The following is a 21,628-nucleotide window of genomic DNA, read 5'->3' as shown; positions in this document are numbered from 1 at the left end:
AAAATCTAAACTAGAGTAATTTCTTAAATATATAAAGGTTCGTTTCTAATCAGCTTTATATATATAGTTTCAAAATATATCAATTCATAGAATTAAATAGTAAAAATTAGTTAATAGTCTAGTTACTGTTATGTAAAGTATGTAACTAGCAGTCTCATTAGGAATTCTATAGTATTTTAAATTAAGTATCAAAGATTTCTTCCCAGAAAGTTGTAATGTTATTTATTTTATCCATCTTCCCAAATGTGATATTATATTTGGGAAAATATTCAGAATAATTTCTTTCAATTCATTAAGGGAAACATTATTTTCAAATCAAGACATTAAAATAAATAATTTTATTATTAAAAATATATACAAATTATATAAAATTTATACATCTAAAATATATTAAAATTTTATAGAACATTGGCTATCTAAAAACTTTTCTTCTTCTCCACGAATGTTCAAAATCTCAGCATCTAATTTTGGGCCCTTTCTTGCCTGAATACAAACAAAGTAGAAAAATAAAAAAAAAATTAGCAATTTAATTAGAAAGGTTTAATATAAATAAAGTGGAGGGAAATAAAAGTAAACAATACTTACCTTCATCATAGAAGTACGTTCAAAACTGGATCCTTTGCATACTCTGGAAAAAGAAATGTATATAAACTTGTATCTCTATGTTTCATTTATTTAGGATAAATATTTCTAATAATTAATATAAGAGTGATTTATTTACCTGCAGACATGGGTAGGCAGCTTTGTGAAAGCGAACGTTCGATGTTTGCAATCTTTACAAGCAAAGAAACGTTTCACAGCTTTGTGGCATTTTAAAGGATGTTGTTCACTTTTACATTTCTCAGTTGCAGAATGAGCAGTATATTTGCACTAAAAGTTAACAATTAATTTATGAATTTTCAATTAACAAATAAAAAATAAGTATGCCATCAAGGTTCTTTTAAAATTATATACATTTAAGAGATGATCGCAAACTCATTTCAAAACTTGAAAAATTGTTTTATATAAATTTACATAATTTCAGTAAAATTAAAATGTATTTTTTAGCATATTTCACTATTTTCACTCACTGATTTCTTTCTTTTATCAAAACCCTTTTTTAATTAAGTTTTGTTTGCTTAGGGTGGTGGGAATTAAATTCTCAAAATTACTCCATATGTGCTTTATATATTATTATGCCGACAACTGAAAATTTTAAACTATCAAAAAGGCATTTTGATGTAGAATCCTAGATTTTTACTTACATCCTCAAATATTAGATTACAATGTGATATATATACATTGTGATGAAACCATTACTTAAAAATAGAACAAAAAAATATGAAAATAAATTTTTTAAAATTTATACTGCAGCTTTTTTATGAGGTCCCATTTTTATTTCCCTCAAAAGGACTATAGTCAGGTGAAATGTTCTTGCCACTCATTCATATCAATATAACAATTTTGATGTCTTTTATAAGTTTAGCAGCAAGGCAGAATTCCATGAACTTTCGGGGTGGGGAGAGAAGACGACAGTTTGGCCGAACAGATAATGAGTGTGTTTTTATAAATTTACACTAGAAGAAACATATATGTTTTAAAACACTCAATCATCATTCTTGCATGAAAGTAGTTAACTTGCTTTATTTCCTTCTTCTTATTTCGCATAAGAAGGAAAATCAACCAAATGTTTTTGAAACAAATTCTTGCAAGTAAGAATTGAAAGGGTTCTTCAGTTTGAATTCTTGTCAGAGAAGTAAGAGAAACCAATTGTCTTTAAAGCTTTTTTTTTTAATTTTTATTTTGAGATTTGTGAAGACTGAATTATTCTCAGCATAGGAAGAAAACTCGGTCAATCACCGTCGAACTTTGGAAAATAATCTTTGATGTAGATAGTTAAAAAGAATTTTGGTAAAGTTTTGAAAGTCATCATCCAGTCCTATGACAAAAAATAGTATTTTAACTCTACAAATCTGTAGTATTCTGTGGAGATGATTTTTTTCATTGTACATTTTGTAAATAAGTCATTACTATTCAAGATTTAAATTATTCTTATTTTTTTATTTTTATTTACATATGATTAGCTGTAAATAAATATTCAAAAAGAACAAAATTTCGTCCAAGCTCATTGAAAATTACTGTCACAAATCATGACCAACTTGATTATGACATTACAACATATTAATTGATGATGAATATTTTGTGGAATACTTAATGGATCATATTTTTTTTTTTTCTTGTTAAGCTCTCAATAAATAATTCATGATCATCGGCAATTCATTAACTTGAAAACTTAATCAGCATTAATGAAAATAAATTATATTTTATAATCTGCACATCTGATTATCAATGTCCTAATATATTCTATAATCTAAAATAATATTACAAAGATAAGTATAGTTTGAAAAATTAATTCAGGGAAGTAATTGCCAATACATTTAAATTAAATTCATACCCTTTGTCTCCTCATGCTTAGTTAAACTTACCTTTTACAAAAAATTATAATTTCATTTGATCAATGCACCAAATTTCATAAAGGAAATTTCGAAAAAAAAATCAATATACTGAAAAAGCAAAAGTTATTAAAATTATCTGTCATCTCTTATTTGTTTTTTTTTTTCTTTCCTTACTAAAAACATTTATTAAGCATTTGATTATTAATAAGAAAGAAAATTTGATTTAGCATAGAAATGCTTTCTATCTTAACAACTTATAGCAGTGTGGTAATTTTTTTTAACTTAAAAGAGATTCTTTTAATACTTTAGATAATAGCTAGTTTCCTTTGAGGAGGTAAGGGGAGGTTTGAAAAGGTAATTTCCTTTTGAGTATTAAAGCTATGACAAAATAATAAAGTAAATGAAGATACTTTTTTTAATGTTACTAGTGCACTATTTAAATATGAAATAACAAGACTTACTTTCCTACACGACACAACATCACAAACAATTTCTAAAGTCGATGCCATTTTTTCTTCCATTCGTTCCTTTTTCTCTAATGCATTAAAATAAGCAGCTTCTTTTTCCATCTCAGCCTGAAATATAAAGGAATTACTCAAAAAAATATGACAACAGTGATTATTTATGCTAAGTTAATTATATAAAAACTAATTATTAATCTTTTAATTAGTATGTGCAAAACTTCTTATGTTTTGCAATCCCATAGGTTACTAGAAAATATTTATTTAAAATTGAAGCATTTCAGTTTTATTGATTTATTCTCTTCCAACAGAATATGAACATTTGACAAGTGGCAGTTTGTCATCTCAGAAATTAACGGTGCTGCAAAAATATTTATCAAGAAATTATACTTTATTATAAGTAACCTAAATTTTCAAATTCAAAATGGACATAAATTTTATTATTACCAAGCATCGCTATATCTATTACATTCCTCAAATGTTTGTCAGAAATTCTGAGCTTTTTAATTTTCTAAATGATGACAAATCACTCGCTCGTCAACAGTCCATATACGATCTCTACCATAAATTATACTTGGGAAACAAAATAATGCATCTAAATATCCATGTTCAGAATAAATTTGGCATAAAATTTTCATTGACATTAGGCTTTCCTGAATGAAGACTTTTGAACAATATTTAAATTTTGAATAGATTGGCCTGTATTTTTTACATTCCGTAAATGTTGCAAAAATAAATTTATTGAAGATTTGCAACATTTATCATTTTCTTTAATTGTTCATTTGAGCCAATCTATCTGTCACTGTACTGATTTTATCATAATCAGTTTACAGACTCCAAAGCAGACTAAAGCCCCATAGGATAATAAGGTGTTTTCTAAAACATTGTAGTCCCATATCTGCAGAAAGAACTACATCCTAGTAACAGTTGACAAAAATAAAAAAAAATTTCTGAGTAATCCACTACTTGACCAATAATTCTCTTATTCATTTGCCGTTCAATGAACTTTTTCCCCCCCTTTTGCCATAGGAAAGTTAGAATCAATAAATATATATATATTTTTTAAGGAATACATTTATTGATTCAATAACATAAAACATAAGTCTTCCTGATATTTAAAGCTGCTTTCCATTGGAATTATATGACTATCTCTAGTGAATTGTAATTAGCTATTGGGACACAATAAGAGTGGATACCCTGTATAAATCTTTAATTCCACTGTTTGAAAATATTTGTTTATATAGATTAATATATTAACAAATATTTTCAAAACTGCTGTGCATTCTAATATAATGAATTATGATTTCAAGTTTTATATTGAAATATTACTGATCAATATAAAATTCATTTAAAAATCCATTAAAAAAATGTTTTTTTTTCATTGTAAACCTAATAATCTTCTATAGCACTTACCATTTCTACTTCATACATGTGGCTTGATTTACGATTTAAAATTTCTTTCACTTTTTCTGAATTCATATCTAAAGTTCCAAGTTGGGTTGTTACAACAGATGATTTTTCAGTTTTGGATTGATTACCATCTATAAATGTAAAATTAAATGTAAAATTATTAATAATTTAGCACTTTAAACAGTAAACAAGAAAGAAACATTTAAAGTAACTGTAATCAAAATTGGAAACAATAATAATATGTCGAAAACTTCAGTTCAGAGTTAAACAATAATAAAATATATTTAATGTAATATATTGTATGTATTTGACCATTGATTAAGCATTAAATTTGACAATAAAGCTGTAAAGAGCAAATTCAATTACATATCAGACTCAGAAATAAAAAATAACATTGAATATCATATTATTAAGGTGAGATCTGATTTTTGAAGTTTAGTAGTATATTTTAGGTTTGGCTTATATCAAGTAATTTTAGAAGGTTGGAGAATTTACAAATTTAACAACATATTGTCTAACGTTTTTGAGAATTTTGATGATAAAAAGAAAGAAAGAAAGAAAAAAGAAAATGGATCATGGCTTTTACTACTTGTAGATATAGCAGAAATAATTACATAATGAATAATATAGAACTATAATGAAATACCTGAAAATGCCAAGGATTTTGAAATGGAGATAATTGAACTTAAAATATTCAAAGTAAAAGTGTCCTTCTATTTAATCCAGTTATCGATCATTACAAACCATTCTTTTAATGCAATCAATCTTCAGTTATTTTTATCCTTTTTAACAAAAGTAATTTATATCCTTCTGTCGAAAAATTACATGCAAGGCGAAATTTAGAGAAAATAAATATGGATATAACAATTGTACAGTGTTTCTCCAAAAATCGGGCATAATTAAGTCAGCAGGAGTGATCTTGCTGAAACTTTCTTGCATACTCTCTAATAAAGGTTGTTTAGAGTTGTGAATACCGTGAGTATTCAGATTTTATTTGCACATTTCTCCCCATAAAAGATTTTTGTTTCATAATATAGAAATAATAATAATAATAAAAAAAAAAAAATCCATTTTCATTTTTTTTTTTTTTTTGATTAACTGAAACCGAAATTTTATACAGAATTATAATTTACTGACAAGATCACATATCAAATTTCATCCATTTACATTCTGTATTTTATTTATCATGCTTTTATGTATATGAAAACTCAGACTAACAGACGCTTGACCTTTCAGCAGAATTTGCTTAAAATCTGATAGGAATCTACTCTCTGAATGTTAAAACTATGTATAAAATTTCATCCACCAAGCTGTCTATATTTGGTAATTATCCTATCTATCTGTATTCAGATACTTACACAAATTTCCTATAAATAGATTTTATTCAACATTTGATAGAATTTTATAAATTTATTTTAAAAGCCACATGCCAAATTTCAAAAATCATTTAAAGCATTTTTTTTTTTTTTAAGTTATCATATTTACAGAGAGATAGATATAATTTCAAAAATTTGTTGTACAGACTCGAGCATAATTTTGAGTTTGAATTTTCGATAATCATAATACTTTGTCCTAGTCTACAAAGTATACAAGAAATTATAAATAAGCCTTAGCATGACTTTTCAGGAAATTATCGATAAAAATCCTAGTTAAGATCATCAGTTATATTCAACAACAAAATTTTTACAGGATGGTCAATCAAAGCAAATACAATACTATGCAAATTTGATGCATAATGAACATGACTATAGTTTTTATATTAAATAGATTCAAAGAAATAATATTCTAATTCTCAGAACAGGTGAGTGCAAAGTGAATCAAGCGATTACACTGAGTACAAGAAAGGATTTGCACAACTTGCAAAGTAAGAATTTTTTTCTATAAAGAGAGAATAAATTGAATCTTCAAAAGATTTGAAAATGGCCATCAATTAATTATAATGTCAGATGACATATTAGATGGGTAAAATGCTACTAAATATAAATGCATATTAGATCAATAATCATTATTTCATTAGTTGGAAGACATCATCTATAAGCAGAACAAAATGTTCAGTTGTTTGCATGGTTAATATTTAATAATTTGTCCTTGTAATAGCACCACTGTCAGACATATCACCAGAAGAATTCACATCATGACACTAAACAATGCCTTCTTCAGTGATATGAACTGTAATTCTTTTATGTAAATCTAGTTTTCAGTATTAATATAAACTATACATGAATAAATATGCACGTAAAGGAGATTAATATATATTTTCAGTAAAATATTTAACAAAATCAACATTAAGCTAAATTTTTGGAGAAACATAGTATCTGATTGTAATTTGTCACTCTAACTTTGACAATAGAAAAATATGCAGTTCATTAAATCACAACAGCAACATGGTTAAACTCCATATGAATTTTATACAAAGCTGCCATTGAAATTTACAAATATGACACCATCACAACAACCTTTATCAATAGGGTCCATCCCCCTTTTATTTTGAGATTTTCAATCCAACCGATAGAAAGTTGCTAAACATACTGTTATGAATCTGTAATACTGTTTTCTCTTCCAAGTTAGCGTCAAGGTTAGAAAAGATTTCAAAGGCATGCCAGGTCAATGACCTCTAATTTTGAAGATGTTTAGTGACAAAACAAAAATTGTAGGCTTGCAAGAAAACCTATTTAAACTCAAGATGCTGAAACAATTCAGTTAATTCTCTGTTTTGAGTAATGATCAATCACACCGTGAGACAGTTGTTATTCATGCAGCAATTTACTCACTGTTTGTGTGGTTATTTCTACAGGTGTTCTTTGTATTTATCTCAGCTATATTTCATTACATGAACCTTATTTTTCTAGTGGAATAAAGCATCGTTCTCTACTATCCAATAAGCTGGATTTCTGTCATCCACAAATAATTTTCGTAACACTGATATCAAAAGTGCATTTCTTCAATGTACAGTCTGTGATTTATTTGCCAAAGTCAGAGGTCATGACCTGGCATCCATTAAGAATCACTATAAATATCTTTCCAATCATGACATTAGTTTGGCAGGAGAACAATATTACATATTCATGACAAGTGTGCTATATATAAACACAACTTTTATGAGTAAAGAATATTTATAGCAGTTGATTAATAATCAACTGTATCAATGCTTAAAAAGAAAGTTAAATAAATTCAAATATAACATTAATTTACTATACCAAATTTTTCTTGCAAAATTTATCATGCTTTCGTTATTTTTTCTCTTCTAAAATAACAAATGTTTATTAACAAATCAATCGTATAATATCATCTGAATCTAATGATACTAACATTATATTGCACAACTGTCACAACTAAATATTATATATATATATATATTGAAAAATATTCACCTTTCTTTTCTTCAAGGCAACGATCAAGAACAACCTTAACTTTATCTGCAGATTCTTCAGAGACTTTCGTAGAATTGGGATCCTTATTTTTTAAAGGTCCTTTTTTTTTAATTAACTGAATAGCTTTCAACTAAAGAAATAGTAAAAATTGTGTTAAAATAAATTTTTCATTTCTAATTATAGTCATATAATGTTTTCATTTCTAATTATAGTCATATAATGTTTTCATTTCTAATTATAGTCATATAATGTTTTCATTTCTATTTTATTCTATATCCAGTGTTCTAATAATTTCTATTCCATAATATAGCCAGTGTATATTTTTAAACAGCTTCTAATCTGAATCATAAGTAAAAAAGGTTTGCTGTATTCACTTTAAAAACTTATTTTTCGGATTTTAAAACTATTAGATCATAATAATTAAGTTCTTAAAGGAGTGTTAAAAATATATTATTTAATACTGAAAACCAATTTTGAAAAAAAAAAAAAAAAAAAGAAAAAAAAAAAGAATGATAATTACAATTTTAAATAATGTTTAAAGAGTTTGATTTGAATTTTGAAAATTTCAAGAGCTGTTTCATCTAATAACAGAATAAATTCAGTATATCAATATAATACTAAATAAATTTCATTTAAAAATAATCATATTTATCCTGAAAGAAAATTGAATGTATCTAAACAATTTATCTCACTCTTTATGTTGTCAAATTATTTTAGAATAACATTCATAATACTTGACAACAATATCATTTTAAATGGGCAATAAAAATTTTAGAAATTCTCTGAAACTACGTTAATTAACAATTCTTTTTAGGAGATATTTTATCAAAATGTTGAAACTTTTTTTTCTAATATAATTTATAAACAACTCAGCCAAAATTTCAGATTTATAAGTCTATTAGAAATAAAAATATTGATCATTAGCAATAAGTCGTTCAATCACGGAGGCACTTTGTACTAAATATAATTTTTAATAAATTCACTCTTACTTTAGCAATATCTGAAGGACTGCTGCGTTTTGGCGATATAAAATCTAAAGTTACTTCTTGACCAGGATGCAAACCTCTTCCAATCTGGGGCATCAAATTTTTAAGAATTAATTGATCTTTCTGTTTATTTGGACCATTCACATTCATTCGACTTTGATATAATTTCAGTTGCTCTTTAGGAGTTATTACTTTCACAACTTGTTCTTCTAAAGGCAAAAGAAAAAATTTTGTTATGCATTTTAAAACAAAACACATGCACAGATGCTAAATTACTTTGGAGGAAAAATATAAAACTCCCAAATTAATGCCATAATCACTTTTTATTTATTCAATTATTACATAATAAGAAGATAAGTCTTGGAAACTAAAGATAGTAAGTTTATTCAATTTCAAATAAGGTCGATTTTTAAAATAAGAAGCAAGTTTAATTAGTTTACATAAAAAAGCAGAATATCAAAATCAATTATATATGATACAGTAAATGATCAAAATGAAACACATGAAGAAAAATTTCTCAAACAAGACAGAAAAAATATAGAATAATTGATTAATTCCACCATTTGTTTAAGTTTTCTTGATTATTAAGTCACTGATTAGTGTGTCTACTTTCATTACATTCATACTCTAATAAAGTCTGCAACAAATAAAAATATTGACAAAAATCTGCAGTTAAATTATCTTAAAAAATGTATTTTTAAATCAAAACATTTCAGAACCGTCTCTCCTTTTAAATAAAAAAAGATTTAGACAAGAGGGGGGTGGGGGTATATCATTTTAAAGGAAAGAATAACCTTACAATGTAGAGAACTGAACAAGGCTGATGTAAATTTTACACCAGAATTTAAGATGAAAATTGAAATAAAAAAAATTAAACAAAATAGTTATTAATATATTTTTAAGAATATATTAGTATTATAGGCAATGTTTAAGGTGGAAAGAAGTTTCCATTTCGACTAATCATAGTTTAAAAATCAGGCTCATACTAATTTGCTAATACTAATCAGGCAATTTTCAAGGTAGGTTAAGAATACTAAAATAAATATCAAGAAGAATAAAAAATGAAGATAGATATCTGTAATAAATAGTGTGTGTGCGCGTGCATGCATGCATGTGTATGTATGTCTCTACAGGCCAGATTACAGTACACGCCCGATTATCCGCGGAATTGGGTGACGCGGCCGCCGCGGATATCAAAAATCGCGGAAAATCCGAAAAAAGAAAAAAAAAAAAAAATGGGTATAGCAAAAGAGAAAAAAGTCATTCCAACTTTGAAAAATCGTTTTATGTACAATAAAACGTAAAATAAAGAGCAGTAAATGTTTAACTAATGCTTAATATTTTAGTATATCACTCAAAACTAACCTAAAATGCATTTTGTTAATGAAAACAGAAAAGTGCTTTGTACTTACGAGAGGCGTCAAGGATACACAGAAAAATTAATACATATGTACTGTTTTAATACTGTGATGTATTATGTAATTACAAAAGCATTACTGTAAAACTGCACCTTTTTAAAGAAATCAATCAAAAAAAAAACTTCGTGCGGCAGGCACGGATAATCGGGAGTCTACTGTATTTGATTCATATATACGAAATTTGGTGCATGCATATTTTGGAGGATAATAATAAGCAATCAGAAACTTCTGAAAATATTATTGCACAATAATACATTTTACACCATTCCAAAATTTAAAAAATTGTCTTTTTAATTATAACAATTTTAAAATGTTTACATTTCTCCTGAATTGCGGCAATTTTTTTAAAATAATTTTTTACCTCACTTCCAACAATAGATTACATTTCTATTCTGAAATTCAAATTGTTTTCATTGTATAAAATAAAATGTTTGATTGCATGATTTTCTTCCCTTGTCAAAAGCTAAAGATTCAATTTAATATTTGTGTAGCTTATAAGATGAAAAAGTGAAGCTACAATACTGTAAAATTTAGAAGATTGCTGAATGGAATATTTCATTTTTAAGAGCACTATGACGTTATAAAACTAGTCTCCATTAAAAAGTTTCATGTATACATTAATCAGAACTTAAATAAGACAATTAAAATAGAATGGCTTTAATGTCTATTCAGATTGGAAGAATTATGGACAAGAAATTATATCTAAATGATTTATATGAAATTAAATATAACTAATATTCCCAGTGAACTAGCTGGTTTTCTGAGAAGCTAGTAGTTCATAAAACATTAATAATGATTGATTAAACAATGTGTGCATAATGTCACTTATGTTTAAACTAGACAAGTAAGTGCTTAACAACAGTTATAAGATTCAGTTTCATAAATCTTAAGTACAAACAATACAGAGTGAAGCATGCATTCATTTAGAAGTATTTCATGATACAAACACTGGTACTGGCATGTTTGACTATTTCAGAATTTCTAAACAATTCCATCCATTTTCTATTACATCTTTGATCTTAATAATTGCACCATGATTCTCTTACTAACTTGAAGTCAAATACCTTTCCTAAAATGTATATGTTTTTCAGTATTATTATTTTATCATCATGTCAAATATTCCTTTTTTATTGCTATATGCAAATTGCTTATTAAACCTGCTTTGTAAACCATATCAGATTAATTTATACTTTTATTATTAACATTCAAATGATATCTCATATACAAAACTGACTTATTTTGATATTTCAATTCTTGTCTTACAATTTGTTAGAACCCATTAGAATCCTCTTATATATAAATGTAACAAAATCAAAATATTTCAAATTCCACAATTTAACTATATAGCAAAATATAAATTTTATTTGGATGTTATGTGAATTTTAACATTGTAAAAGAAAGGTAAAGATTATGGACCGATGTGCGAAATAGAGTTTTAAAAAGCACAGACCTTTCTTGGGTTTTTCTTTCATCAGATGGTGCAGAAGATTACGTGATCCTGCTGTTGGTATGGTGAGTTTTTCATTTCTAAAAAAAATGGGAAATTACATAACAATGCTTGAATAGCTTTAAAAAATAGTTTTAAAATAAATAGTTTTTAATTAAAAAAAAAGAAAAAAGAATTAATAAAAATGAAACCTACATAAACTCAGAATTTTTTTCAGCAACTTTTAAAATATCAGGGCCATATATATCTGAAAGTTTTTTTGCAGATTTTTCCTTTTCAACAGATTCAAGAGCTTCTGCTTTTCTTTTAAGATTAAGGCTTGACAATGTCAGCTTGTCTTTAGTCTTCAGCTTGTTTGATGACTTTCTAAAAAAGAGCAGAGTTTACATTAGAATTGAATTATTTCTACATTTATTTAACTTTTAAGATCTTTAAATTTGCTGAAATTTTTATGTATATATAAGATTTTAATTATATATCATATTAAAGAATAAAAAGATTTTAAAATTATTTTTAGATAATCCAACATATATTTTAAAATGGAACAGTCAAGGAACTATTATCATATTTTCTTCCAAAAAAGTTGATAGAAAATTTAAACCTTGATAATACACCAAACAGAATCGTTTGGAAAATATCTTGCATTTATCTTATCCATTAAATTAAAAAAAAAATTTTTTTTAATTTAAAGTAGTCTCATATTGCAATTATCATATGCAATTTCAATTACCACAAGTTTAAAAGTTCCATATACCAAATCTATTTTAATCAATTTGTAATACTAATACACTGAGAAAATTCAAGAGAAAAATTATTATTAAATGTAATAATTGAAAAAAAAAAAACGTAGACACTTCTATAAATGAGATTTCAAAAAAATTTGATAAAAATGGAAAAGTTTATTTCTATGCATAAATTAAAAGCATAAAAATAAATAAAAATTACGACTTACTTTTCAACAGCAGCAGTAAATGACTGCCCTCCATAAAATACATTCTGCCCTTTCAAAACTTTGTTTTTTAAACTGGGCTCTCTGCCAGAGAAGCTTTGAAAAGAAGAAAAAAAAAAAAGAGTGTAAAATAAAATATGATTGTAACAATAAAGAAATAAAATTTTAGTTTTTTTTTTAAATTATTATTATTAATATGCTTATTTTAAACTAATTGAACAATATGGTTTTAAAATAAAAATCAAATTTCTCTTTTTGTTAACTGACTCAAGATGTTGTTAGCTCTTTTCTCTTTGTTTACAGTGAAAACTAAATATTCTATACCATTTTTATGTGAAATTTTAAAATGTAACATGATATAAAAATTCTGAGACTAAATGCTTGCTTTAAAATCTGAAAATCTTAAATATTTTTCATAATATATAGATAAATTCATATAATACTATATTACAAATTATAAGTAGATAAATGATTTATTAATTAATTAAAATAAAATCTAATTTTGTGGTTACTAATTCTGAAAAAATAATCAAAATTTTCTGTTTTATCTTTCAGAGCTCTTGTTTAGTTAAATACTCCTTTTTTTTTTTCTTAGCAAATGTATTTAGTTTAGCATTCTAATTTTGAATAAATAAAAGGGCTATTTTGAGAGTTATCTTTCAGATGATTATCAACCTTGTTACATTTATTATATATATAAGTTTATGATTTTATACTTGAAATTTATTAAAATAAAATTTTCGTACAATGAATTAATGTGTTAAACTCTTCAACAAAATAAAAATGCAAAAATGAGTATATTTAAATAAAAATATATAACAGTTATTGACATGACTTTATCTTTATTATTTGGAATATCCATTACCTTATACCATAGAAATAATAAAGGCAATAAAAAAATTTTTGGCAAGAAATGGATTATTAAAATTTTTAATGTTATTAAATGCTTACGAAGATTGCAGCTCACTACGTTTGCTACTGAATTTCCTGTATTCTTTCTTGATATGAAATGTGCAGTACTCGCACTGAAACCTGAAAAAATAAAAAAATAGGACCATTTAAATTTTTTTCTTTAAAATAGAAATACCTGTATCAGCACACAGTTTTTGATGCTAATCAATATTTTATTTATGTACAAGAAAAATAAAAATATTAATGATATATATTAGTTTATTACCAGCTAATTATAAGTGAATGAACAAAAACAAACAGTATCTTTGTAAACTATATGAAATATTTCATCCATTTTAGCATGCCTTCTTCAATTGTAAAAGCATATTCAAGATTGATAATTTTTTTTTTTTTTAAGTAAAAATGTCCCAAAGAGATGTTTAGTATTTCACAATACAATATTTAAAAAAAAAAAAAAAAGTAGCCCACAATGCTTTGAAAATTATCAGAAAAAGAAAGAATAATGGTTTCAAGATGACCAAATTAGAACTTCACAAACTAATGCTTCATGGTTAATGTATTAAAACATAAAAACTTTCAAGGAGAAAGAAAAGAGAGAATGATTTTAAATTAAGAATACCATTAAAAAACTAGTCATAAACATTTTTTTAAAATTAAAAATAAGTATTTAGAAAGTAATACTCAAATCATAAGTAATTTTGCTGTATAAAAAAATTAGAGGAAATGATATTATATTTCATTAAAATATATTTTATAAAATTGGCAAAATGTATTGAATATGTGTTGGTAAAATAGATTTAATTTTTTTTACATATATCATGCAATAAATTTTTAATTGATAATATACAAAATAATAATGAAAAACAAATAAACAGTGAACACTTACATATTTACTGCTACATTGCAAGGGGTTCCATCTTTTCTTTTGCTTTTACAAAATCCTAGATCCTTAGATTTTCCCATCATCATACATTTACCTGGTTGATCGACAGCAAGACATAATTCATTATGGTTCTGAAATTTAAAATAATTCTCAAAGTCTTTCTTCAAACAGTAGGAAAAATAATTTTTATAACAATATTATGTTTTACAGTTTCAAACTAAAGATTTTTTTAAAAAATGAAATAAACTTCTATCCACATTTAAAGCGAAACAACTAACATACAGAATGAGAATAGATAGAATTTACATACATGGATAAAGTTTGCTAATGATGACAACAATATATTCATTATATATATATATATTGTTTATAAAAGATTTATTGTTGTAAACCTGTCAGAAATGTTTTTTTTTTTTTTTCATTATCATTCTTAAAGTTATAAATGCTTTCACAATAAATTCTTAAGTATCTGGAAAATGCTTTCATAATTAAAAGGTAGTGACATAGAAGAAAGCACACATTCCATGGATACACAATATCAATAAATGATTAAATTAAAAGTGCAATTCAAGCTTACATCTTTCTTTGGCATTATAGATGGGTTGAGAATTCCAATAACAGTTCCAACAGTTGTTTTCCAGAGTTCTGTATGTGCTGTTTTAAAAAGGAAGACACTGACAGGTTTTTCAACATCATGTAAATCTGACATTTTCCATATAGAATATGTTTTACCCTGAAACAAAGTTTTATTGACTCTGTAATTATAAGAATAGATTAAATAGCTACGTATCAAAAATGGTTAAAATAATAATAAATGTAAAAAGACATATATTAATACACCTATTTTTTTTTAAAACTATTATTCAGCATTTAGAAATCTTCTGAAAATACAAACATTATTACAGCATAGAATAATGTTACTGAAATAAATGAATAAAATCAAATTTGAAGTTTCCATTGGAGCCAATAAAGAATAATTTTTTAATGATTGTATGCAAAAGTATTACAAAAAAATTGCATCAAAATATACTTAAAAAAAATATTAAAAGTTTTAAAAAGTTTTAATAATAAAGTTAATCAGATTCAAAATTATAATTTATCAAGCAAAAAGATAATTTTATAATTTCTTTAACCTATAATTCCAAAACTAATCATTCTGATAATTTAAATCTCGAATTTGAATAATGCTTTTTCGAAATAAACAAGTCTATGTTTTATCAATCTATGCATTTTTTTTTATTATTTAGTCTATTAATAAAATAATAAAGTGCATGAATTAATATATAATAATTACTAATATATAATTATCTAATTACAAAATAAAAGAATATAATTTATGTGTTTAGTCTATAGTGAACAAGTCTGCATATTTTTCTATTATTTGGAAATACTATCCATTTTAAAATGAAATGCAAATAAATAAGTTAATTTCTACTACATTGAGCATGAAAAGAAAATGATTCTAGTTTGTCCAAATTGAGTTGAAAATCTTTCTAAAATCTAATATGAAATGAAACCAATGAAATAATTATACTTCAATTTAAGACAGACTTTCATTAAACATTTTATTAAAAATTGAGTTTTTAAAAATGATTTAGAATGAAATTTGTTGCTTACATTAGCTGATGTTTTAGGAGGAATTTTTTGGATAATAACACCCATTGTCACCCAATCTCCTTCAATATCACCATTTTTTATGAAATTATGGATGAAAGACATTTTAATCATCCTTCTACCATCCATTCTTTGTTGCAAAGTAGTAAAAGATACAAGAGGATTTCTAAAAATAAAGATTCCTTTTACATGTTAACATTTTATATACATATTATATATATATATATATATATATAAACTGAAAATAAATGCAAATTTAAAGAATTAAGAAAAGGTGCATATTTCTGAAACCATTTCCACTAAGAAAAATTAATTTTTTTTTTTTTTTTTTACACTGTAGAGGACAGACTTTTTAAACTAGAACAATCAATTTTGGCACAGATATAAACTATAAGTATGAATGCTCATCTTAGTGATTTTTTTAAAATTTTTAATTAGAATCTTAATTAAACATTAGCAAGAGTTTACCCTTTTTGCCTCATAATTTCTGAAAATATTACTGCACACAACTGATATACGCATCATTTTAAAACATTGTTTTTTTAATGATATTAATTTAAAATCATGAAAAATTTTCCTGAATTTCAGAAAATTTTAAACAAATGTGATTACAAATGCTTTCAAGCACAGAGGAAAAAGAAAGAGAAAAGCCTCCAAAATTGTCTTTTGGCATACCTTTGTAAAGATAATTGACATTTTCATATGAAAGAAAAAGTTCAAAAATATTTGCTCTTTGATTTCATATTTCACTTAACCAAAGAAAGACAGAAAAAAAAAAAATAGTTTTATAGGACCATATGTTAGATACGTAAACTAAACAATTATGTTTTGATTAATGATATAAAAAATAATTCTATTTAATATTATATTTATAAAAGCATTTTAAGAGTTTTAAAGGAATTTGAATGAGTACCACAGTTATATAGTTAAATGCAAAATGTGCGGTATTTTTAAATACTAAGTATAGTGTGGCGAATTGGGATGAAAAAGGATAGAACCTGGGACCTTGTGGTTTGCAGCCAAGTAACATGACCACAATACAAAAGCAATTGCTTGTACAGCATAGCTGTTAACTGGCTTATAAGCTTTCACTACAATAGCTACATGTTTTTAGAAATATATGTTGTCTGGTTTTAACTTTTAAGGGAGATAGATAAAAGAAGGTAAAAAGATTTATTATATTTAGACTAATATAAAATAATATTTTATTCAATCATCAAAGAGAAAACCAACAAAAAAAATATTTGTAAAGCAGATGGACTAGATAGAAATGACACTTTGAATTTTTAACTTCGTTTTATTCCATCCCAGGAGGCATGATTTATGTACAAGCAGCACGGACAAAACACACCCGTTCACAGAGCAATACAAGAGCAGATTAGCATAAAAGAGAGGGAAAATAATTTTTCCAGTGCTTATATACTGTGAGATTTTGATAGGGATTTCTTTACACCTGTTGATTTCGTTAGGGGAATTGAGGTATCTTTAAAAAAGAATGTGTTGGTGGACAGTTTTTTATCTCTTTACTCAGAATGTGGGAACTGCTGACCTAAGCATTTTTACAAAGCTTCAGTTGAATTAATTAAGTAGAAAAAGTGGAATGGGATCAGAAAATAAAAGAATATTTTAGAATGAAGTTAATATAGGCTAATTAAAAATAAAACTTTCCAAATTAATTAGAATTGAAATTAGAGTTTAAAATATCATTACATATATATACATATACTTACATGACTCTGATGCCAGAGTAGCTGTCTACAATAAATGAGTTATCCTTTGCTATGCTATTAGCATTATTTTTAGATTTATTTTTATCAGTCCCTGAAAATACAGAAACATATAAGAGCAAAATTTTTTTTTAAATAATTTTGCATTAAAAATTATTTATTGATTTTAGTTTTAGAAGATAAATTTTTAAGAAGCTTCAAGTTTGTATTTATGAGCCAGAAAATTATGTACATTTTCTTTAAGACAAAAGAAAGGGGGATGCAGTTTGGGGATGGAAAACTTAAAATGAATAAAATTCTTTAAAAGGAGAAGAAAAAATTAAAGTAATCAGCCTAACACTGTTACACTGTTTAAATACAAAAATATTGATTTTAACATCCTACTTTTATGAATAAATTAATACAAAAGGCAAAATAAAAATGGGCTTGTAGCCATCTCCAAAATAATTTTGTTTCATATGAGTTTGGAGAATTTCTAAAGACAGAAGAAATAGGCTCACTAAATATACAAATATATCACAAAATTGTCTTTGGATAAATGTACATAACTTTGATATTTTAATGGAACTTAATACAATGGAAACAAAGAGAAGTGAATTAAAGTCATAACTTACTGAACAAAATTGTCATCATGCAATTAGACATCTTGAATTTAGTTAATATATTTTAGTAATTGAACTTCATATATATAAAGAAAGAGGATCAAGAAACACATTAATTTTTAAGCTTATTTTTTAAAATAGTGATTTATTAGAAAGGCTTAATGTGCTTGAAACTACTATAAAGAAGTAAATTCATATACTACATTCAAAATCCATAAATGTTTTAAACAAATTTTTCAGATTACTTATACAAAATTTCATAATAAAGTAAACAATTTTGCGAATGATTTTTTTAATTCAATTCAAATGCTAAGGTAAAGTTAAACAAAAGAAAAAGTAAATTAGATATAAATTTCTAATGAAATGTATTTTTATTTTATTAATATGGCATATTTCATTACATATTCATAAACTTTGAGATATGCTATAATATAAAACTGTGGCCATAGATTTAAATCTATCTTGCAATATCTTCATTATTTATTATCATTTTTTTAATGATATTAGAATGAATTTAGAGTGAAAAAGTATATAACTTTATATTTTAGAACATTTCTGAGATTTTTTAAAAGAAAAATACAATCATCAAAATTGAAAAGCAAGCTTTAAAAAGTATACTGATTCCTCAAGTTCTGTAAAAGAAAGAATATCATCACTTTTGTCAATATATACTTTATTTCTATCAGTTTGTGTATAAACAAAATTAAAATATAAATTTTTGCATTTAAAGATTGAATTTCTGCAATTTAAACAGAAAATGATAAAATTCGAGTTCAAAAATTCTTGGATTATACAGTGAAATTACTCCCCAAAAGTAATATTGTTAAAAAATTACTCAGTAACCGTTTTTAATATATAATTAGCAGATATACAAGAAAAAATATGATTTGCAGTAAAGGTATTTTTTTTTTTAAGCTGCAGCCAAACAAGTGTAATTTTTTTCTTGGAATAATTTTTGCATTGAAATTTAAAGTTTCAATACAAAATGTATAAAAAATACATATTAACAAGTAAATAGATTGCATTATTTACTACCTCTAAGTAGACTGCAAATTAAAATCTGCAAATTTAAAAAAAATTATAACAAAAACATATGACAATAGATTTGTTCATGCAAATAATAGCTTACGTTTAAATATTGAGGGGGGGGAGGAGAGAAAAAAAGAGAAGGAAAATTGAGATAAAGAAAAACACCAAAAATATTACATTATAATAGATTCCACTGAACATCAGAATAATTATAAAAATATTATAGTTAATTCATAAATATGCATTTAACATAATTCTCAAAGCACAACATACATGTTGAAACTGAAAATGTTGTAGGTTTAGAATGCAGATCTGATAGACTTAATTTTTTTTCAATTGTTTTCTTTATGTTTTGTCCAGTTTTTGTCAAATATTCTTTACTTTCTTCATCGGAACTATCAGTTTCACCAGTATGAACAACACTATCTTTTAAAGGAAACATTTTCAATGAAGGCTTATTGAAACTTGTATCCTTTTTAGGATTTTCAATTATTTTTGGAGTAAGAAAGTCTTCCTGAAACATATCCTTCAATTTTAGTTGAGGCGGTTGAATGCCAATGTGTTTAGTAACTGCTGAATTATTTTCGGTTGTATTGGCAGTTACTTGTGGAACAGAAGTTCCTTCCTCAAATGTTTCATCATCATCCAGTAATTCCATAAGGGAATCAAGGTCCATTTCTAAAAGTATAAAAAATACACTTTTTAAAAAACATGCAATGTGAAATTTTATTTCTAAATTTATATAAAAGTTCAAATTTAATCATGAAAAAAGTATATTAAAAAGGAAAAATGATTAGAACCAAGCAGTAAATAGGTTTAAAATTTGCAATTTGAACCTATTATCATTATCAAATAATATTTTAGAATAACAACTTTTTAAACTAAAGATTGAAATACAATAATTTTGATGTATATTTTCAATACAATTTGACTGAATCAGATTCTTCAACATTTGCAACCAATAAATAATCAGAGGTACAAATACATTAAATTAAAAACTATTTATATTTCATTAAAATGTCTTTTGCTATTCTGTTCGCCAATACAATAAGGGTTTTGAAAACATTCTTTAAATGTAAGAATAAAATTATGCATCTTTTCAACACTGAAATGCCTTCATAAATAAGAAAAATATTAATATAGGTTATATCCAATCAAAATATTTTTTGCAGCAGAACTTTATGTATATACTACAAAACTTTAGTGGAATCGTTCAATCATAGTATAATTGAATTTGAAAATTCACCAATTAAAAATCATTTTCAGATTAGATATAAAATATATTGCGTTGATATTTACACATTTGTGGACAGCAGATAAAAAACAAACAAAGAAAGAAAAACAGAATAAACTTGTAGGCCATTATTTAAAGTAAACAGCATGTTTTTAAAAATTAAAACATTACCATGTATTTAATTATATAATTAAATAAATTATAATATGGTTTAAAAATTTAAATGTTACAACATTCATGTTATTCAGTATCAGAAATAAAAACAAATGCTTTCACATCCTAGAAAATGTTTCATTCCTTTGTTGTAGGATAATGGTTATATTAATAGAGTTTCCAAATTTCTTTTAGAATTTTTTTTTTTTTTTACAATGTACAATTTTATTTTTTAAAAATATCTAGGAACATACCAGCAAACTTATCCATAAATAGAGAAAATAGAACTAAGTAATGTTTTAAGAAGTATATGCTATTTTCTTATTAATCAAATCAAAGTAAAATGCCTTGATGATGCTTATATACATATATAAAATTCATGTAAGAAATATCATACCTTCTGAATTGTCCATTTCAAAAATATTTTATATAAAATGTTCAAGGAGCCTAGAAATAATACGGAATAAATAGAATCTCCTAGAATAAAGGAAGAAAATAATTCTTTACAATTTAGCTTACGTCAATAAGAAACAAAGAAAAAGATTCAAATATGGAAAAATTCATTAAAAATTATACATTACCGATTAGACTTTAAAAATTTATAATCTCGTGGCTTTATTTTCAAAAATAATATAATACACAATTTTTGAAGACAATAATATAATGTGCTGTTTAAGCAAATGTTTAAAAACATTTAGAATCATCACAAAAGTATTTTAAAGTTTTATTTTTTTATTGCATACTTTATATATATCAGGGGAAAAAATATATATTGAATTAAACACAGATGAAGCAAACGAAATATAGCGCTTTTTAATAAATTACATCGGAGATTTTCACGGCTTTATTTAACATTTATTCCAGAAATAAAATTTATAAATATTCATTTTTACCGTATGAAAAGATATTAATCTATAGGATCTTGCCTCCGTCTGCTACAATAAAATGCAGAAGAAACCCAAATAAGCGCGCCGCCAAATGTTGCTATTGCCATTAT

At 25.0% G+C, this 21,628-nt stretch overlaps 1 protein-coding gene across 1 annotated transcript; it reads right to left on the bottom strand.

Moving 5' to 3' along the window:
* Positions 1–390: 390 nt before the first annotated feature.
* LOC129966209 (protein MCM10 homolog) lies at positions 391–21,605 on the bottom strand. The gene is made up of 18 exons (XM_056080622.1): positions 21,525–21,605; positions 21,029–21,108; positions 19,518–19,922; positions 17,617–17,707; positions 15,890–16,052; positions 14,850–15,005; positions 14,276–14,403; positions 13,429–13,509; positions 12,481–12,573; positions 11,724–11,894; positions 11,532–11,608; positions 8,667–8,872; positions 7,678–7,807; positions 4,310–4,437; positions 2,897–3,010; positions 722–870; positions 586–628; positions 391–483 (listed from the first exon to the last, which is right to left on the bottom strand). The coding sequence occupies exons 2-18, from the start codon at positions 21,042–21,044 to the stop codon at positions 391–393; spliced, it is 2,244 nt and encodes a 747-aa protein (XP_055936597.1). The 5' UTR covers positions 21,045–21,108; positions 21,525–21,605.
* Between the last annotated feature and the right edge of the window lie 23 nt (positions 21,606–21,628).

The sequence above is a fragment of the Argiope bruennichi genome, chromosome 4 (genome assembly GCF_947563725.1).
Source record: "Argiope bruennichi chromosome 4, qqArgBrue1.1, whole genome shotgun sequence".
NCBI lineage: Eukaryota > Metazoa > Arthropoda > Arachnida > Araneae > Araneidae > Argiope > Argiope bruennichi.
This window is presented reverse-complemented; position numbering and strand designations above follow the sequence as displayed.